At 42.2% G+C, this 18,694-nt stretch overlaps 1 protein-coding gene across 3 annotated transcripts in view; it reads right to left on the reverse strand.

Moving 5' to 3' along the window:
- SCAMP1 (secretory carrier membrane protein 1) overlaps positions 1-18,694 on the reverse strand; it is a 92,588-nt gene that overhangs the window by 14,438 nt on the left and 59,456 nt on the right. For all 3 annotated transcript variants that reach the window (XM_037902960.2, XM_043547045.1, XM_037902961.2), the window contains 2 exons: positions 16,586-16,687; positions 1,718-1,835 (listed from right to left, as the gene is read on the reverse strand). In XM_037902960.2, the coding sequence (XP_037758888.1) occupies positions 1,718-1,835; positions 16,586-16,687 (220 nt within the window). The remainder of the gene's footprint in view (positions 1-1,717; positions 1,836-16,585; positions 16,688-18,694) is intronic.

Consider the following 18,694-nt stretch of genomic DNA (forward strand, 5'->3'; position numbering starts at 1 on the left):
AAAATGGTAAAATCCTAAATTAAACACTTTAAAAGAAAAGAAGAAGAAATGCTCTTTATGGAAAGTATACTTTAGTCTGCTGTGGTAGCAGGTTTGGCAGCATGAGGCAAATTGCTTAGTTGGGTTAAGACGACTTCATACTGACTGTCTGAAGGAAAGGAGCTTTTGACATGGAAGAGGAGTGCTTCCCAAGAGATGCAGTGAGAGCAATGGGGAAAAATTGATCCCCTGAGCTTCCCCAGGTAATACTGGCAAAACGTTTTTTTCTACTGCTCAGAAACCAGCTATCTATATAAAAAAAAATAGGACCTGGCTCTAGCCCATGTTTCTAGCCTGGAGTTGCTTAAGGAATCAGTCTCATCCATGCTCTGACCTTGTCAACACCTTCCCTTTTCCTTCCAATCCACATTTGCAGCCGCTCACCCTAAATCAGTTAAGTATTCCTCTAGTTACTATAAAACACCATCCCTCCTCCTGTTGATTCCCTATTAGATATGAAGACAGAGGGAACATCATCTTTCCTTCGGTGAAGCTTATGAAGGTTTAAGTTCCATCTAATTTGGCTTCTCTCATAAATGTTATTCCATATCAATAAAGATGTAAATAGCTCATGTCCAGATAATCATGTATTCCTGAGGAACCCAACTGTGTGTGGGAGAGAACTGAGTGTGACAGATCAGTGCCAGGAGGAACAGCAGGACAGGAGAAAGGGAAACTCATTTTAAAAAGTTATAGCACTGGAATGGGTTATGCTCTTGGAAGGGAAGAAGATAACCACTCGATCTCTCTCTCTGCCATGCCACCTCTGAACTTCTTCCCAAATACCAGCAGGACAGAATCCTTTAAGGATGGCTGAAATCCCCAAAAGATGACCGTCCCTTAAAGATAAGGTAGGAAAACTAGAATGATAACAGAGAGGCCACCCCTGTATACATCTGAACAACACATATCTTATTTGGGTATTTTGTGTGTCTAAGTTTATGCCTTCTGGATAGAAGGCAAACAAGAAGGAACTGGGTTCTACGAACTATATCCTGATCTAGGAAATATTTCTACAGTGCATCTTTCTTAGGAATTTTTATAGCACCTATCACTAGAGTATCTGAGAATGCAATTTTTCAAATGTGGGTGCCTAAAGCTAGGATGCTAAATAAAGGTGGCCTGATTTTCAAGGGTGCAGAGCACCTGCAGCTCCTACTGACTTCCAAAGGGATACGGCTTCAAGAACAGATGAAAATTACTCAGCACGTCTGAAAATCAGGCCACTTATTTAATAGTCTGATTAGTCACCCCATGTTGCAAAATTACAACCAGAGTGCCTGGCATCTCAGTGCAGTGTGACCTGTCCTTCCACTGGGGCAGGTTTTGTCACAGTCTCTTCTCTCTCCACCACTTCCTGTCTTTATTATCCCCACACTCAAATCCCCCCGATAATTTCAGTTTGCACAGACTAAATAGTGTCTTTGTTTTACACAATACACACACACACACACAATGGCAGTATCTTTTGTCTCTGTGGAAACACAAGCAAAAAGATATTACAGAAATGCAGTCAGTACAGGTAAAGCAAAGCAGGAAGAGATCTATAGGAATATCACCTAAATCAATCAATTGTGAAGATGCAGGAGAGGACTTCCCTAAAGCAGAAAATTAAAATCTAGATCAGGGAACAGTGGAGTAAGTGGAAGTGTGAAATAGTAAAAACAAAGCAACTTACCTTTTTAAACATAACTAGTGAGATGACAGCAGATGCTGTGAAAAGTGCTGTTATGATTATCATCATAATGCCAACAGGAATACTCTCGTTAAGCCCAGTCAGAGATGAAATCCATCCACTAAAGAAAACAATGACAAACTTTATTACAGTGGTGCACTATATATTTCCTTTTAAAGAAACCTTTGTAACCTTCTGGTTCTGTTCTGACTTGAAAAAAGTAATGAAAATTATAAAATGTTAACATGGTCAGCTTTATAAAGTACTTTAGAAGTTCAGTTCCTAAATTATGTAGTCTTAAAGTTAGGGCATGTCTACACTACAAACTTTTGCCAATGTAAGTTACATCTGCATAAAGCTGCCGCAGTTAGTATATCGTTTGTGCGCATGCATACTCACCAGAAGTGCTTGTGTCGATACACAGTGCGGAGCAGCAGGGGTAGGTCTTCCAGTGTGCAACTCACCACTGTCCAGCACAATGTCTTTTGGGAAGTTTTGGCAATGGATGGGGGGGGCAAACAGAAGAGTGTCATGAGGACTGACTGGAACTCTGGGGCCAAGTTCCTATCATGCACTTTTCTCCACCCCATAATGCCATGTCTATCCCATAATTTTCATGCCTACTTTGAAAAATCCCACGAACCCACGTGGAACTTGTCACTGTCCGCCATCACCGACAGTAGCATGGAGCCTACACTGCTCTACACTACTGTCACAAGCACTACAAGAACAAGGTGCATGATCCTCTGGCATTTACAGAGCCACAAGAAAAGCTATGGGGAACATGACGATTTCCCGGAAGACAGACTGCTATGGGACATAGAGCAAACCAATTCAAAGATTGTTCATGGCATTCATGGAACAGCTGCAAACGGTGGAATGCCACTTCTGGGCCTGAGATATGGGCACTGACTGGTGGGACTGCATCATAACACATGCTTGGGTTGATGAGCAGCCGCTGCAGAATGTCTGGATGCGCAAAGCCACATTCCTGGATCTGTGTACTGAGCTCACGCAAGCAGTCCAGTGTGGGGACACCAGAACGAGAGCTGCATTGACAGTGGAGAAGCAGGTGGTGATCATGCTGTGGAAACTTGCAATGCTGGATGACTGGAAAAAGGCTAATGTAGTGCCCATCTTTAAAAAAGGGAAGAAGGAGGATCCTGGGAACTACAGGCCAGTCAGCCTCACCTCAGTCCCTGGAAAAATCATGGAGCAGGTCCTCAAGGAATCAATTCTGAAGCACTTAAAGGAGAGGAAAGTGATCAGGAACAGTCAGCATGGATTCACCAAGAGCAAGTCATGCCTGACTAATCTAATTGCCTTCTATGACGAGATAACTGGCTCTGTGGATGAGGGGAAAGCAGTGGACGTCTTATTCCTTGACTTTAGCAAAGCTTTTGACACTGTCTCCCACAGTATTCTTGCCAGCAAGTTAACGAAGTATGGGGTGGATGAATGGACTATAAGGTGGATACAAAGTTGGCTAGATTGTCGGGCTCAACGGGTAGCGATCAATGGCTCCATGTCTAGCTGGCAGCTGGTATCAAGTGGAATGCCCCAAGGGTTGGTCCTCGGGCCGGTTTTGTTCAACATCTTCATAAATGATCTGGAGGATGGTGTGGATTGCACCCTCAGCAAGTTTGCAGATGACACTAAACTGGGAGGAGAGGTAGATAGCTGGAGGGTAGGGATAGGATACAGAGGGCCCTAGACAAATTAGAGGATTGGGCCAAAAGAAATCTGATGAGGTTCAACAAGGACAAGTGCAGAGTCCTGCACTTAGGACGGAAGAATCCCATGCACCGCTACAGACTAGGGACCGAATGGCTCGGCAGCAGTTCTGCAGAAAAGGACCTAGGGGTTACAGTGGACGAGAAGCTGGATAGGAGTCAACAGTGTGCCCTTGTTGCCAAGAAGGCCAATGGCATTTTGGGATGTATAAGTAGGGGCACTGCCAGCAGATCGAGGGACGTGATCGTTCCCCTCTATTCGACATTGGTGAGGCCTCATCTGGAGTACTGTGTCCAGTTTTGGGCCCCACACCACAAGAAGGATGTGGAAAAATTGGAAAACATCCAGTGGAGGGCAACAAAAATGATTAGGGGACCGGAACACATGACTTATGAGGAGAGGCTGAGGGAAGTGGGATTGTTTAGTCTGCGGAAGAGAAGAATGAGGGGGGATTTGATAGCTGCTTTCAACTACCTGAAAGAGGATGGATCTAGACCATTCTCAGTGGTAGCAGACGACAGAACAAGGAGTAAAGGTCTCAAGTTGCAGTGGGGGAGGTTTAGGTTGGATATTAGGAAAAACTTTTTCACTAGGAGGATGGTGAAACACTGGAATGCGTTACCTAGGGAGGTGGTAGAATCTCCTTCCTTAGAAGTTTTTAAGGTCAGGCTTGACAAAACCTTGGCTGGGATGATTTAGTTGGGGATTGGTCCTGCTTTGAGCAGAGGGTTGGACTAGATGACCTCCTGAGGTCCCTACCAACCCTGATATTCTATGATTGCTACCTGTCCGTGGGAAATCATTTTGGAGTTGGAAAATCCACTGTGGGGCCATAGTCATGCAAGTGTGCAGGGCCATTAATCATCTCCTGCTGCACAGGACTGTAACTATCACCAACATGCAGGACATAAAAGATGGATTTGTAGCAATGAGATTTCCAAACTGCGGTGGCATGATAGCAACGCACATATCCCTATTTTGACACCAGACCCCCTTGCCACAAAGTACATCAACAGAAAGGGCTATTTTTTTGTGGTTACACAAGCGCTGGTGCATAACCTTGGACACTTCACTGACATCAGTGTTGGCTGGTCAGAGAAGGTGCATGATGTTTGCATCTTTAAGAACACAGGACTGTTCAGAGAGCTACAAGCAAGGACTTTCTTTCCCAACTGGCGGATTACCACTGGCGATATAGAAATGCCAGCAGTGATCCCAAGGACCCCGCCTACCCTTTACTCTTCTGGCTCATGAAGTAATACACCAGCCACCTGGACAGCACCAAGAAAGATTCGAGTACCATCTCAGCAGGTACAAAATTACAGTTGAATGTGCTTTTGGTAGATTGAAGGGGAAATGGTGTTGTTTACTCCCAAGACTGGATCTCAGTGAGAAAAATATCCCAATGGATACAGCTGCCTGGAGTTCACAATTGTGACCAGAGCAGTCAGTGTTGAGCATTGTGGGACAGCTGCTAGAGGACTGGTGGGGTCGACACAAGTAATGTGTTGTCTACATCTCTGCTGCATCAACCTCAGTACATTGATCATGACTCAACACTGCACATGGAGGTAGTGTTACTATATCAGCATAATGGAGAACTTACATTGGTGGGAGAAAAATTTAAGTGTAGAAACATGCACAACTAGGTCAGTGCAAGGCAGCTTATGTTGACATAACTTTGTAGTGTAAATGAGGTCTTAAGACTAAAAAAACTTTTCAGATTTTTAGACAGGATGTTACTTTTTTTTAAACTCTTAATGAAGAATGGTAGAATATAAATTCACATAGATAAACTGTTCTTTATTCTCTGATCAATAAAATGTTTAAAAAAACACACCAGATTATTTTACTGAATAGCATTAAACTAGTTTGCAGCAGTATAACTGAAGAAACAAAGGATTGATGAAAATGCCGGTAATGTCAACAAACCCCTGTCTGACAGTTTCCTGCCTTTCTTCTGAACTTCTGAGCCCTTAGGGTGGTCATCCTCATTGAGGGAAGCATGGCTTTAATTCCATTGCATTCACTGAAAGAGAGTATCTTTTCCAAGAGCAGCCTCCCTTCCACTTGCTAAGGTTTTGAGGAAATGGCAGCCACCTTAACTCATGGGAGTCTGTGGCTTCACTCCTACTGAAAAACATGGAACAAAGGGGAGAGCTTTTCAAGGGGCTGTCTCATTCACATGCAACCACTACATTAGAGATAGCATCACTGAAGTGAAAAAGAATTTCTCACCAAAATAAACTGGATAATCTTATGGTAAAACAAAGTAATTTGAAACTAAAGTTAACATCGGTCTCTGCAATCTCAATTGCAGACATTTTTTTATGAACAGCGAAAACCAGGTAATGGACAATATAATGCAAAACTCAAAATCACAAAAGTCAGGAAATAAAGAGTGCACATACATACCTACATGTCACCTTATCATAAATATACACCCCACAGACACTCAAACACATGCTGTCCATTCCCCTAACAAGCAAACCAACCTTAATCAATCAACCACAGTCACTAAGGTCATATCCATACAACATTAATTCTGCCTTCTGTATACTACAGTATTATCAACCTCAAGAGACCAAAAATAATGATTCAGACTTAAACAAAAACCCCACCACAATATAGTTTGGGCCAAGAAATCATATGAATTAAAAAAAAAACATTTTGTTTTGTTTTTTTTGGACAGGGGGGCGTCTGCCTTGATTTTTTAACTGCCCCTTCCTATATCCTCTGTGTGTGCGACAATTAGTGTTGCCCAGTTCCCCAAATTTATTGGGCAAGCTAACTGTGTTCCTACTGAAGAAACCTCTTCAGTGGAGCACCCTAGCCCCACCCTCATCAGTTCTGCATCCCCAGCCTCCTCTCTGCACCTCTTGGTTCCCCTCACTCTTCTCAACCTTTTCCAGGCTTAGGAGGTGGGGCAGCTCTAGAAGCTCTTTGTTCACCTTTGCCCCTTCCTAGGTAAGGTGCTTCACGGAGACAGAGGGGAGGAGCAGAGAAACCATTCCACAGGATGCTCACAGGAGGGAAAGAAGAAGTGGTGCCACTCTGAGATGCTGGGCTCTTTAGCACCCTCCCCCCCCAGTGAAAATGGCTTGGGGGGGGGGAGGGGGAGAGAACTCGGTAGCAGTTGATTGATTATTCTGCCCCAGGAGGTGGGAAAGTGGGGCAGACAGCCAATCAGAGGACTTAAATTCACTAGCGGGTTGGAGCTTCTTACTTCAATGCAAGATTGGCTCCAGCCCCAGCCAAAATTATCTTGAAAAAAAATCTCAACACTGTGAAAAAACTTGCAGGTCTCCTGGTTAAGAATATATATAATGAGATGACCAAATCCATACTGTTAGTGACACACTGCTAAAAGAACTTCAATGGCAAACAAAAAAAGTAACATATTATATATACAAGTTGTTATAAATGCTTACACTTCCAAAGGGGAAAAAAAACTCAGCCTCAAATATAGAAACAGTAGGAAATGGATTAATCTCACACGAACACTGGCAAACAGAGAAGAATTAACCATTGTTACACCCAAACAACCTTGAGTAGCACTGATCTGCTAAAAAAATATGCATTTGAGTGTGTCTGTGGACATGTGTATGTAGGTATGTGTCTTTGCTCTGTGTCTTTTTTGCAGTGCTGAGTTTGGCATTATTGTCTCAACTGGTTTTCACAATGTTGATTTTTCATCTATATTAAAAGTGGTGCAGGTACTGACTATTTTTTGGGAACTTCAGCAAACTATCTTAATTTCAGCATTTCCTAACTCTGAAGTGGTTGACTCTGCAATGTTAACATTCTTTCAGAGTAGTTTTTAAATTGAAACAATGTATATATACAGAGCCCAGCATGTTTTGGGTGATGTATACAGTCAATGATAAACAACAACAAAAATTTTTAAACAAAAAATGAAAATTGCCCACAATAGAGCATGCCAGCTAAATACAGTACCACCCAAACTTTATTTCCCCTTTTCTAACTATCCTATCTTTACAGGAATCTCACACTTAGGAATCTCTTATAACGACAATGCTAAAACACTGCAACACTGTACAAAAGTAGACCAATGCCCAGAACACGGAAAGGTGGAAGTGGAGGGTTAAATTATGTGGGGAGGGGAAGGTAAGAGATATAAAATACATCCACAGAAAAAGAGGAAAAAACTACATCCACCAACAGAACCTCAAGAATGTTTCCTCCAAAAAACAAAACAAAAAAACTTTAAAAAGAGATCTCTTAAAAGAAAACAAACCTCAGATTCTGTAGCACAAAGAATGAACAAGGATTTCTCCCTATAATCTAAATTTAAGCAAATCGTGTTTTGTCTGCCTTGAAATTTGCACCACAAACTGCTTTGCTTGAACGAGTAGGAGCAGTGACATGAACTAACTGAAGATCTGCCAGATCACAGCTATATGAAATGCAATCAGACAGCCATTTAAATATGGCCCTTTTCATAAATGCAGTGTCAAAAGAATTGAACATTTGTACTTAGGTTACAATTAAATAACCAATTTAATGCCCTTTTAATGTTGAGTTTGTGGCGGTATGCAGGAATAGGAAGAATATTAATATGACAATAAATGCAATTAGGTCAAAATGTTTTAGTATCTGTGCAAAGGAATCAATGCTAATTCCGAAAACCACCTAACCCTTTTAAAAACTTGTCTCAGGTGCATCAATTACTAGAACCTGAAGCTCAAAAACAACAAAACCCACGAGTTACAAGTGAAGTCAGGGCCATGGGGAAAATAGCTTTCCGTTAAAGAAAACTAAACTTACAGATGGCTCAAAAGGAGCTTTTATTGGCTTTGTCAGAACCACGTTATCCCATGCCAGAGGGTGGCTTTTTAACTAGGGGTCTCAAAAGTATCATGCTTCCCATGAACATGCCAACAGGTGGCTGCAGAGGTCCCCGGTCTACCTTCAGCTAGCTCATGGTGAATTACAACACATGGACTTGATCTTTAATCCTGATTCAAAAAGGTAGAAGGACAGTCAAGTAGTTTGAGGAAGGCATTTAAAGGATCCATGTAGACCTGATTGTACCAAATCACAAACAGACATGGCAATTCTCCAAAAAGGGACATCTTTAAGGAGTTTAATGTACCCATCCTACACACACCCACATTATACATCATTTGCAAGCTTTTTTAATGTACATTTAGATGAGGTATGATGGGGAGCTGTCTTGTGGTGCTGTAAGCCTGCAAACAAGGTGAAACAATGCTCCTAAAAATGAGAGTCATTTTTTGCACAGTTCTAGAAACACTGCAACACGATGACTAGTTTTTACTGTTTAAGTTAATTTCAACACCTTATTGAAGGTGTGGCATTTATTGATGAAAGCTACCAAACGACAATGTATTTTTATCAGTTTTGCATGGGCAATATTTTTTCTAGACATGATTAAGCTGTTCAGCATGTGACAAAAATCAACATTTTGCAAAACACTAACATGAAATATTTTCACCTCGCATATATAATTGTCAAAGTGTTAATAATTTTCTATACTTTCAATTGAAATTTGCCGAGTAGATCAATCACATCTCACACTGAAGGTTATGCAGGAGTAGGTTGAGTGCCCATAGTTTGTAATGCATCATGAGTAGATATAAATTCATGTGAATCCCTAACCTAACGCTTCTCCATTTGTAAGCTTTGAACATACAATGCAGTGTCTCATATGCCCGTTAGAATGTTTTCATTTGTAATTCCCTATCCATATAGTGCACTTTGAAATACTCTAGAAACTAGCTTTTTAATTCAGTGAAACTTATACATAGGTAGGTAAGAACATTAGAGATGACAAACATTCATATTATGAACATTATTCCTGGGGGAATTCTGCACCAAAAAAATAAAAACTCTGCAAAATTCTGAAAATTTTGTCAAAACAACACTACATAATCATGGAAGTTTCAATTATTTTGGTACTTTATATCAAATTAACTGTCAGCAAGTATGTCTGTAACAATACAGACACAAAAATTCCCCCCAGGAATAGAGGGTTAAAGAAATCCCTACGACAACCCACTTCCTGTTTCTCTGCCCCATCACTACCCCAGAGCCCAGCCGGGGTGGCCAGACACCAGCTCCTCTCCCTCCCAGAACCCAGCCATGGCCCCCTCCCAGCCCAGACACCGGCTCCCTCTCTCCCAGAACCCAGCTGTTCCCCCCGCAACTCAAGACATCCTTCCCCTCCCTCCCAGCTGTGCCACACACCCCCAGGCCCAGGATACCCCTTCCCCCTACCGCCCAGGGATCCAGAAAGAGAAACAGCCTGATACTGGGTCCCAGGCTTGCACACAGTTTCCTGCGCGCCACTGTCTCCTTCCCTCAGGGTGTGCGGTGAACTACAGCTGCTAGGAACTCTACTCTCTCCTGCTCCTCCCCCCCCGCAGTGTCTTCAACATGCGAGCTGGGCTGTACTGGGTCTGGCGGCCCCTAGTGGCAGCCAGCAGCACTGCAGCCCATTTCTGTGGGGGAAAGAAAAAATTATGCACAAAAAACATTAATCTCTGCAAAATTCTGCATTGCACAGTAGCGCAGGAGTAGAATATGCAAAAGCTGAGAGAGAAAGAGGTGGCCTAAAAAAAAAGAAGCGGAGACAAAATGCACAAATAAGTCCTTGCCTCTACACTGAAGAGGGATGAAAAGCATATTACAGTTCTTACCAACCATGCCATCAACAATATAACAAACCCATTTGACCCTGAATCTCATTCAGAGGTGCTTATCAACATATCTACTGGACTTCATGTAACATCAGATGTACAAGAGTCTCTACTAAAATAGTAGATGTGGCTGAAGAACAAATAGAGAAATTTGTGAGAGGTGCACTTGATTCTGATGGGGGACACGTAGCTTCCTCAGCACAGTCAAGAAAGCTGGCATCAAAACATTTGCTAACATGTCCAAGAGGACCAAATTTATGTCAGCAAGGAAGAGACAATAACAGAAGCTACCAGCCTAGAAACTGGTTTCCGCTGAGCTGTCCTTAGCAAGGTGATGAGTTGATGTTTCAATGGCAACTGTTCTTAGAACCTGTGCCTAAGTCCCTCTTCCATCCTGATGGAACAATGAGAAGAACAGACAAAGCTGAATTAAAGCACCAACTGGGAGCTCAAGATGAAATATTCCATAAGGTAAGAGCAAAGAAACCACAGTGTACATTAGAAAGATGGCTGGAGTCAAATTCCACACATTCAATAAATTGGCTACTGAGTACTTGAGGCAGGTCCTAAAAGGATTTGACAAAGCTAATTCTGTCATCAAAGTCTGACCAATATCACAACAGTAACACTGTGAAAACTGAAGAAAGACAGCACCGGACAGGACCTAAGGTTGGATGCAAGAAATACCAGGTGATCGGTGGACACCCTGTGCCTCCATGGAAAAATTCCTCTGTGACTGTATGGTTCAAAATAAACCTGAGATTGTAGCAGCACACCCCAAACACTCCTCCTTGCTGGAGGCTTCTTCACAGGTGAAGTAGCAAAGTTCATCACCAGTATAGGTGTTGAAGAAGCTCAAGACATGTACAGTACTCAAGAGGAAGTGGACACAAGGATGCTGCTGTATGTGCCAATATGGCTTTTGCATCTCTTGGTGTCAAAGGAACCATAAGAATTAGGTCACCTAATGCAGATGTTTTGGTCCTTAATGGAACACACAGATAACATGTGGATTGAAAAAGACATCATTACCAGTGCAACTGAATAGCATCATATCATACCTGTGCACACTCTTTGTGATACACACACTCCTCGTGATACACACACTCCTCACTTCTGCAACATACTTCTTGTTACACACACATTAACAGGCTGTCACTGTGACTATTTGGTATTGGGGAAAAAATGTGTTTAATGTTGTCAAAACAAAGGGAGGTTACCACTTCAGAGATCTTGCCAAACTGGGAGAGTGGCAGACAACCTGCAATTTCTGCAGCAAGGAAGTTAGTAGCAGTGCTGTATGACCAGAGCAAGAAAGAAAAGGACACCCGCGGAGATCTGAACTGCTTGCACCTCAATTTAGCTATCACAAAGGGCAAGTCACTGGCCAAACTCCCACCAGGTGAGGACAGTTTTGAAGAGCACGTCAAAAGAGCATCTTGGCAAACAAAGATATTGGATCACCATTGCAACATGAATGGAAAAATGTGGATGATGAACTGGTTCTTGTACTCCTCAAGGGCCCAAAGGCACCTGAGCTTCTACAAGTCCTTATTTGTGCCTGTACCAATAGGGGTTGCTACTCAATCAACCGTGGTTTTAGTCAGAACAATCTTCCCTGCACAGAATTGCACATATACCAAGGCAACGAACACTGTGGTAACCCACACACTCTCAGAGATCATAACAACAAACAAGATGATGATGATGACTAGAAACATCACTAGCCCTATTACATTTCAATGATACCTGTACAAATTTATGATTAGATTTTGTTTTACCCTTTACATTGTTGTTGTGAAGTCCAATTTTAGGTCTTGAAATAATACATAAAGTCACTAAACTAACAAATGAATACAAATATTTCAAAGTGGTCATTTTAACATGTCACTGCTGATCCCTGTTTCTATGGTAACAGCACCACTTGACAGTTCCACATCACACCTCATCTTAAAGTAAACATAATAAGCTTTCAAATTATGTGCGCGCTTAGAGAGGGTTCATTATGTCTACTAAATTGGTCACGGTCTGCTACTTGCCTAAAATCTTTCCCACTTGTGGATATGTACTTTGGATACTTTTGGGGATCCTACTAATTGGAGACTGCCTCTGGACTACCTCCAGGCCAGCAAAGCTCTAGGTTCTGTTACACTGATGTAAAGTGATGGCTCTTGTGATGTTTGCCTCCACTGGGGATCTCAGGGTCCACTGAGGTTGATTTACATGCAGACTTGCCATGGCTATTATGAATACGGCCAAAGCCCTGCCTGCCAGCATTTGTAGCCTGATCCAGGTTGTCACACACTAGTTCCAACATTTGCTCCGTCAGACTTTAATGTCCTCGTTCCTGCCGAAGCAGGAAGATCTCAAGTTGAGCTCTGTCTAGCAAAGTTCCTATGTATTCCAACTGTCTATGGGAGACAAGTAAGGGGTTGCTTTATGTCATTTATCATGACTTCTAATCACTCTAGTGCTTTGGTGGGGACATGTAGTGATTCTTAAGACAACTTATTCAGCGGTGTCCTTGGTCAGCCAAACATTCCAACAGGAGAAAATATGTAATCCCAATCCGGTATATATAGTCCTTACTATAGTCATAAGCATTTCATGAAAACGTGGTGCTGAAGCCAGCCCATAAATCAATACACAGAAATAATCCTATTCCTCTATGAAGATGACCTCACTCAAATATCTGGGACTCTCAGGATGCTTCTGTGGGGGCAGAGATTTCAGGTAACCCCCACTAAACCCGATGGGTGTCTGGATGACCCTCTCCAGACAAGTCTTGTAAATCATGATGGTCATATTTGACGCCAAGATTTAAAATCCATCTACCTTGGTCTTCTATGAGAGAAACCTTCCTGGTAAAGTCACATTTCTTGAAGCCACTGAGCTGCCTGTCTTCCTCCTTTGCAGGTGAGGAGGACATCATACCAAAATAGATAAAACTAAAACCTGTGCTGACTGCTCAAAATATGCTGATGCACTCATGAGTGCACTGATGGCTCACAAGCTGAGTACTGATTAACCAAAACTCCAAAAGAATTCATCCAAAAGCTCCTCAATGTAAAACTCTGATGCAGGCCTTAAAGTATCAAGTATTAACAGATGATTCAGTGAGCACCTGGTTCTATGGGCAAAGCCTCAACATATCAGAGCCTCAATGCAAATGCACCGAGACAACGATTCTGCATAATGAAAAAACTTTCCAAAAGAAAAAACAAAAACAAAACCAGTGAGAAAGGGAGTACTGACCCTAAGAGAGACAGCAGATTAGACAGTATGATTCAAAGGTCTGGACAACATTCAGTGCTCTGGGATCATGCAGCCTGAAGCATCAACAAACTGGCAGGAAGTTACATATCAGAAAAGGATACTATATTGATTAAAAAACAGAATATACAATTCCCTTGTCTGCTGGCTTTCCAAATTGGACCTACTGGAACTTTTAAACAATGGCAACTGGTGGTGCACAACAGACCAGTAAAAGGGAGGAATCTTGCATCCAGTACTGCAGATAGCCAAAATGTTTACAATTGGTGAGGTCAACCCTGTTTTCTGTTGCAAGCACAAGACCCAAAAGCAAGACCTCACCAGTCTGGTCTGAAAATGGATACTGACCGTCAAAAGGTAAGTCCTCAATAGACTGCTAAATGTCCAGAGCTATCCCAAAATCACATAACCAGGATGCCCTTCTCATTATAACTGTGTAGGCCACAGTCCTCAAGGAAGCATATGCAGCTTCTAGAGCAGACTGGAATGAAGTCTTTGCCACAACCTATTTCTCAGTTAATGAGGCCCTGAATGACTCCTTCATATCATCCAGCAATTTGTCTGACAACTTTGACGTCAGCTCCCCATTAAGAAAATCATATTTTGCAAGAAGGGCTTGCTGTCCTCATCTGGAGCAAAGTAGTAGAATAAATCTTTCTCCTTAATGCATCCAGTCTCTTAGCCACTTTTTCTTTTGGGGTAGACTTGAATTTCCCCCGCCACGATCTCTCATTAGCAGCTGTGACAACTAGGGAGTTTGGTGCTTGGTGGAACCCTTGAGATGGGACACGGTACTGTTTATCAGTATGTTTGGCTATTGGAGTGGTGAGAGCCAGGTTTTCTCCGGTTGCAGAAGGGCATCATTAATCGGGAGGGCTACACCCTTCCTGGCACAGATTCTTGGAAGATATTCAGTAACTTTGGGTATTTTCCTGTACCCGTTCAGGTTCAATACCTAGGGCAGTAGCCATTTTCTCAAGTCTTGGTAGAATTTAAAATCCTCCAGGACTGGAGAAGACAAAGTCAGCAGTGTTGAACTGTCCGGAGAGGATGAAGAGAGAATGGTTCTTCTCAAGACAAAAGTTGATTGTCTGTCAAGGGCTCCCCATCAAGAAGGGGGACAGATATTGCACCTTTTCTTAATGTGCTCCTCACCAAGACACAATAAGCAGCATGTATGCAGGTCACTAGTAGGAATAGACACCTCACACCACACGCAGCGCTTAAAATTCAGAAAACATTACATAACCCACTAAAACTAACACTACACTATACTACTACAAGTACTAACCATTTACACTACAAAGATTCAGCAAGTAGCTATGATGCAGAAAATAAACAGTGAGGAGAGAAGGGCACAGAGAGCTCTAACATAGGCCAGTGGCAAGAAGAAGGAACTGAGGGGGTTCAGGGTGGTGCCTTTATATAGCCTTTGGAGGGACCATGAGGCGGCGCAGGGCACATGTGCCTCCCCAGCAGCTACTGCTGCAGGGAAAAAGGTTTTGGGCTCCGAGTGTCCTCCAGACCTTCTGCAAGACTACGGTAACTCCTCACTTAAAGTTGTCCCAGTTAATGCTGTTTCATTGCTGATCAATTAGAGAACATGCTCGTTTAAAGTTGCACAAGGCTCCCTTATAACGTTATTTGGCAGCTGCTTGCTTTGTCCACTGCTTGCAGAAAGAGGAGCCCACTGGAGCAAGCTAGTGGGGGCTTGGAACCCGCTCCCCTAAGTTCCCCGCACAGCAGCTGACCAGCAGGCTATCAATTGCCAGGCAGTTCAATTGTCCCTCCGCCCACTGCCCTCTGCCTTGGAGCTGCTCCTGGGAGCTTCCTGCTTGCTGTGCAAGGGCGGGGAGGGAAAGGGAGGGAAGAGGGGTGCTAATGTCAGGATGTCCCCCTCTGATCCTTTATCCCATCTCCACAGAAACGGGGGGTGGGGGCAGTACAGGGCTCAGGATGGAGGGAGCTTGCTGGCAGCAGCAGCTCTCAACTTGCTGATCTACTTAAAAAGGCAGTGTACTTAGAGTGGGGTCAGCGTACTTAAAGGGGCAATGCGCATGTCTCTCTCTCTCTCACACACACACACACACACACACACAGTCTCTCTGCCAGGCTGTCTCCCCTCCCGCCATTCGCTGCCTTGTAAAGTGTGAGGCTACATTAACAACAATGTGTTAACCCTTGAGGGCTCAGCTGAGCGCTAGTTCATTTAGCAGTAAAGCATTCCCTGGGAAATATCCCACCCTTTTCCACCCTCTGACTCCACCACCTCAACCAAGCTTCACAATCATCATTGCTGTGTACGGTATTAAATTGTTTGTTTAAAACTTATAGTGTGTCTTTTATAGTCTTTTGTCTGGCGAAAAAAATTTCTCTGGAACCTAATCCCCCCCTATTTACATTAATTCTTATGGGGAAATTGGTTTCGCTTAAAGCAGCATTTTTCAGGAACATAACTACAACATTAAGCAAGGAGTTACTGTACTTAAATTTACTGTCAAATGTGAACCAAGGCTGGAATAAGCACACATACTCTCACCAATTCAGAACACTTACAACTTCCTTGTATCATTTGTTTCTAAATCCTTTAAAAGTGAGGAGCCAGGACACATGCCATTAGTTAGCAAGGTATCCCAATGTAATATTTTTGGTTTTCAGATTCCAATATGTTAATATAAACTGAAGTTGTTACAGACGTCTGCTTGATTGAAATGTTAGTTATTACAAGTGAAGCACAACTGAAAATTACATTAGTGAATACATTAAATCTTGTTCTGTACGTTATTACCACCCAAGTTATTTTTAAGATTTCTTTTCTTAGTTTTATTCCAAATGTAGGGCAAATCAGATCCATAAACACAGTCAATGTGATGTCTGAGCAGAGTTGATATGAAATTGGGACAGTTAGGGGTTTAGGGTGAAAGATAACATTCTGGTCACCCTAATATCAGGAGTACCTGCCTCTCCAGATATCCTTGGGATAGATTTTTACGACAATAAGGGGCACTCTACAATGATATCTGGCCCCCTCATCACCAAAATGCCAAATGAAAAATAGTACCTACTAAATTATTTCTCTGCATACACCTATTGTCTTTTACACTGAGATTTTATTGTAACTTAAAACACCAGTTTTATTCTTGGATATGGAACACAAAATTGAATAAAGCTAATCACTCACCAGTTACCCCATCCTTGAAATCCCGCAGCCTGGAGTACATGTACAGCAAATTGACAGATATACACAAAGAAGAACACAAAGAATCTGAAAGAACTGTCACTCCTGAAAGAGAAAACATTAAAGAAGCTGGTCAGGAAGTTAAAATCATATTCAAACACACAACTACATTACCGAAGTAACTTTTTCAACCATACAAATTATTGGAGAACAGATTTTGTAGACTGATTTAGATCACCTTTAAACACCAAATGGTAATTCTTTATATCTACATGAGGTTCTACTCTGAAAAGTGATTATGTAAAAATGTCATCTTCTTAATGCTGCTTATCTGTATTTAGAATCATAGAAGTGGTAGGGCTGGAAGGGACTTCAAAAAGTTCTCAAGTCCAGCCCCTGCACTGAGGCAGCATCAAGCAATTCTAGGCCATCCCTGAGAGGTGTTTGTCTAACCGGTTCTTAAAAACTTCCTATGATGGTGATTCCACAACCTTCCTTGGAAGCCTATTCCTGTGCTTAACTATCCTTATAGCTAGTTTTCCCTAATATCTACCCTAAATCTCTCTTGCTACAGTTGAAGCTGATTACTTCTAGTCCTACCTTCAGTGGACACGGAGAACAACTGATAACCATCCTTTTATAACTGTCGTTAACATATTTGATTATTGTTATCAGGCCCCCCGCCTCAGTCTTCTTTTCTATAACCAAACATGGCCAGGTTTTTTTTAACCTTTCCTCACAGTTCAGGTTTTCTAAGCCTTTTATCATTTTTGTTGCTCTCCTCCTGACCCTCTCCAGCTTGTCCACATCTTTCCTAAAGTGTGGAGTCCAGAACTGGACACAGTACTCCAGCTACGGCCTCGCAAGTGCCAAGTAAAGCAGGACAATTACTGCCTGTGTCTTACATACAACACTCCCGTTAATACATACCAGAATAAGAGCCTTTTGTAATTGCATCACATTCAATTTGTAATCCACTATAACCTCCAGATCCTTTTTAGCAGTATTAACAACTAGCCAATTATTCCCCATTTGGTAGTTGTGAATCTGATTTTTCCTTCATAAATGTAGTACTTTTTGCACTGGTCTTTACTCAATTTCATCTTGTTGATTTCAGACCAATCTCCAATTTAACAAGGTTGTTTTTATTCTAATCCTGTCCTCCAAAGTGCTAGCAACCTCTCCCAGCGTGGTGTCATTACCAAATTTTACAAGCATACTGTCCACTCCATTATCCAAGTCACTAATGAAGATATTGAATAGTACCAGACCCAGGTCAGAGACTGCTCTGGGACCCCACTAGATACATCCCCCCAGTTTGATAGAGAACCACTCTTTGTGTAAAGTCTTTCAACCAGTTGTGCACCCACCTTATTGTAATTTCATCTAGCTAGACCACATTTCCATAGTTTACTTATGAGAATGTCATATGGGGCTGTGTTAAAGGCCTTACTAAAATGAAGACATATCACACCTACACAGCTTCCCCCGATCCACTCGGTCAGTAACCCTCTCAAAGAAGAAAATCAGGTTAATTTGGCATGATTTGTTCTTGACAAATCCATGTTGGCTGTTCCTTATAATCCTATCATCCTCTAGGTGCTTTCAAACAGATTGTTTAATAATTTGCTCCAGTATCTTTCTAGGTATCAAAGTCAGGCTGACTAGTCCACAGTTCTTCTTTGCTCCCCCTTTTAAAGATAAGCATTATGTTTGCCCCTCTCCAGTCCTCTGGGACCTCATGCATCCTCCATGAATTCTCAAAGATAATAGTTAATGGTCCTGGGATTGCTTCAGCTAGTTCCAAAAGTACCCCAGGATGAATTTCATCAGGCCCTGCCAACTCGAATATTTCTAATTTATTTAAATGTTAATTAACTGTTCTTTCCCTATTTTGGATTGCATTTCTTCACCCTTGTTGTTAATATTGTGTTGAGTATCAGGTCACCTAAAGTATTTACAGAACCTTTTTTATTGCCTTTTATGTCCCTTCCTAGGTTTAAGTCATTTTGTGCCTCAGCCTTTCTGATTTTGTTTCTATATGCTTGTGCTACTCTTTTGTACTCATCCTTGGTAACTTGTTATGTTGCCACTTTTTGTAGGATCCCTTTT

Source organism: Chelonia mydas, chromosome 5 (genome assembly GCF_015237465.2).
Source record: "Chelonia mydas isolate rCheMyd1 chromosome 5, rCheMyd1.pri.v2, whole genome shotgun sequence".
Lineage (NCBI taxonomy): Eukaryota > Metazoa > Chordata > Testudines > Cheloniidae > Chelonia > Chelonia mydas.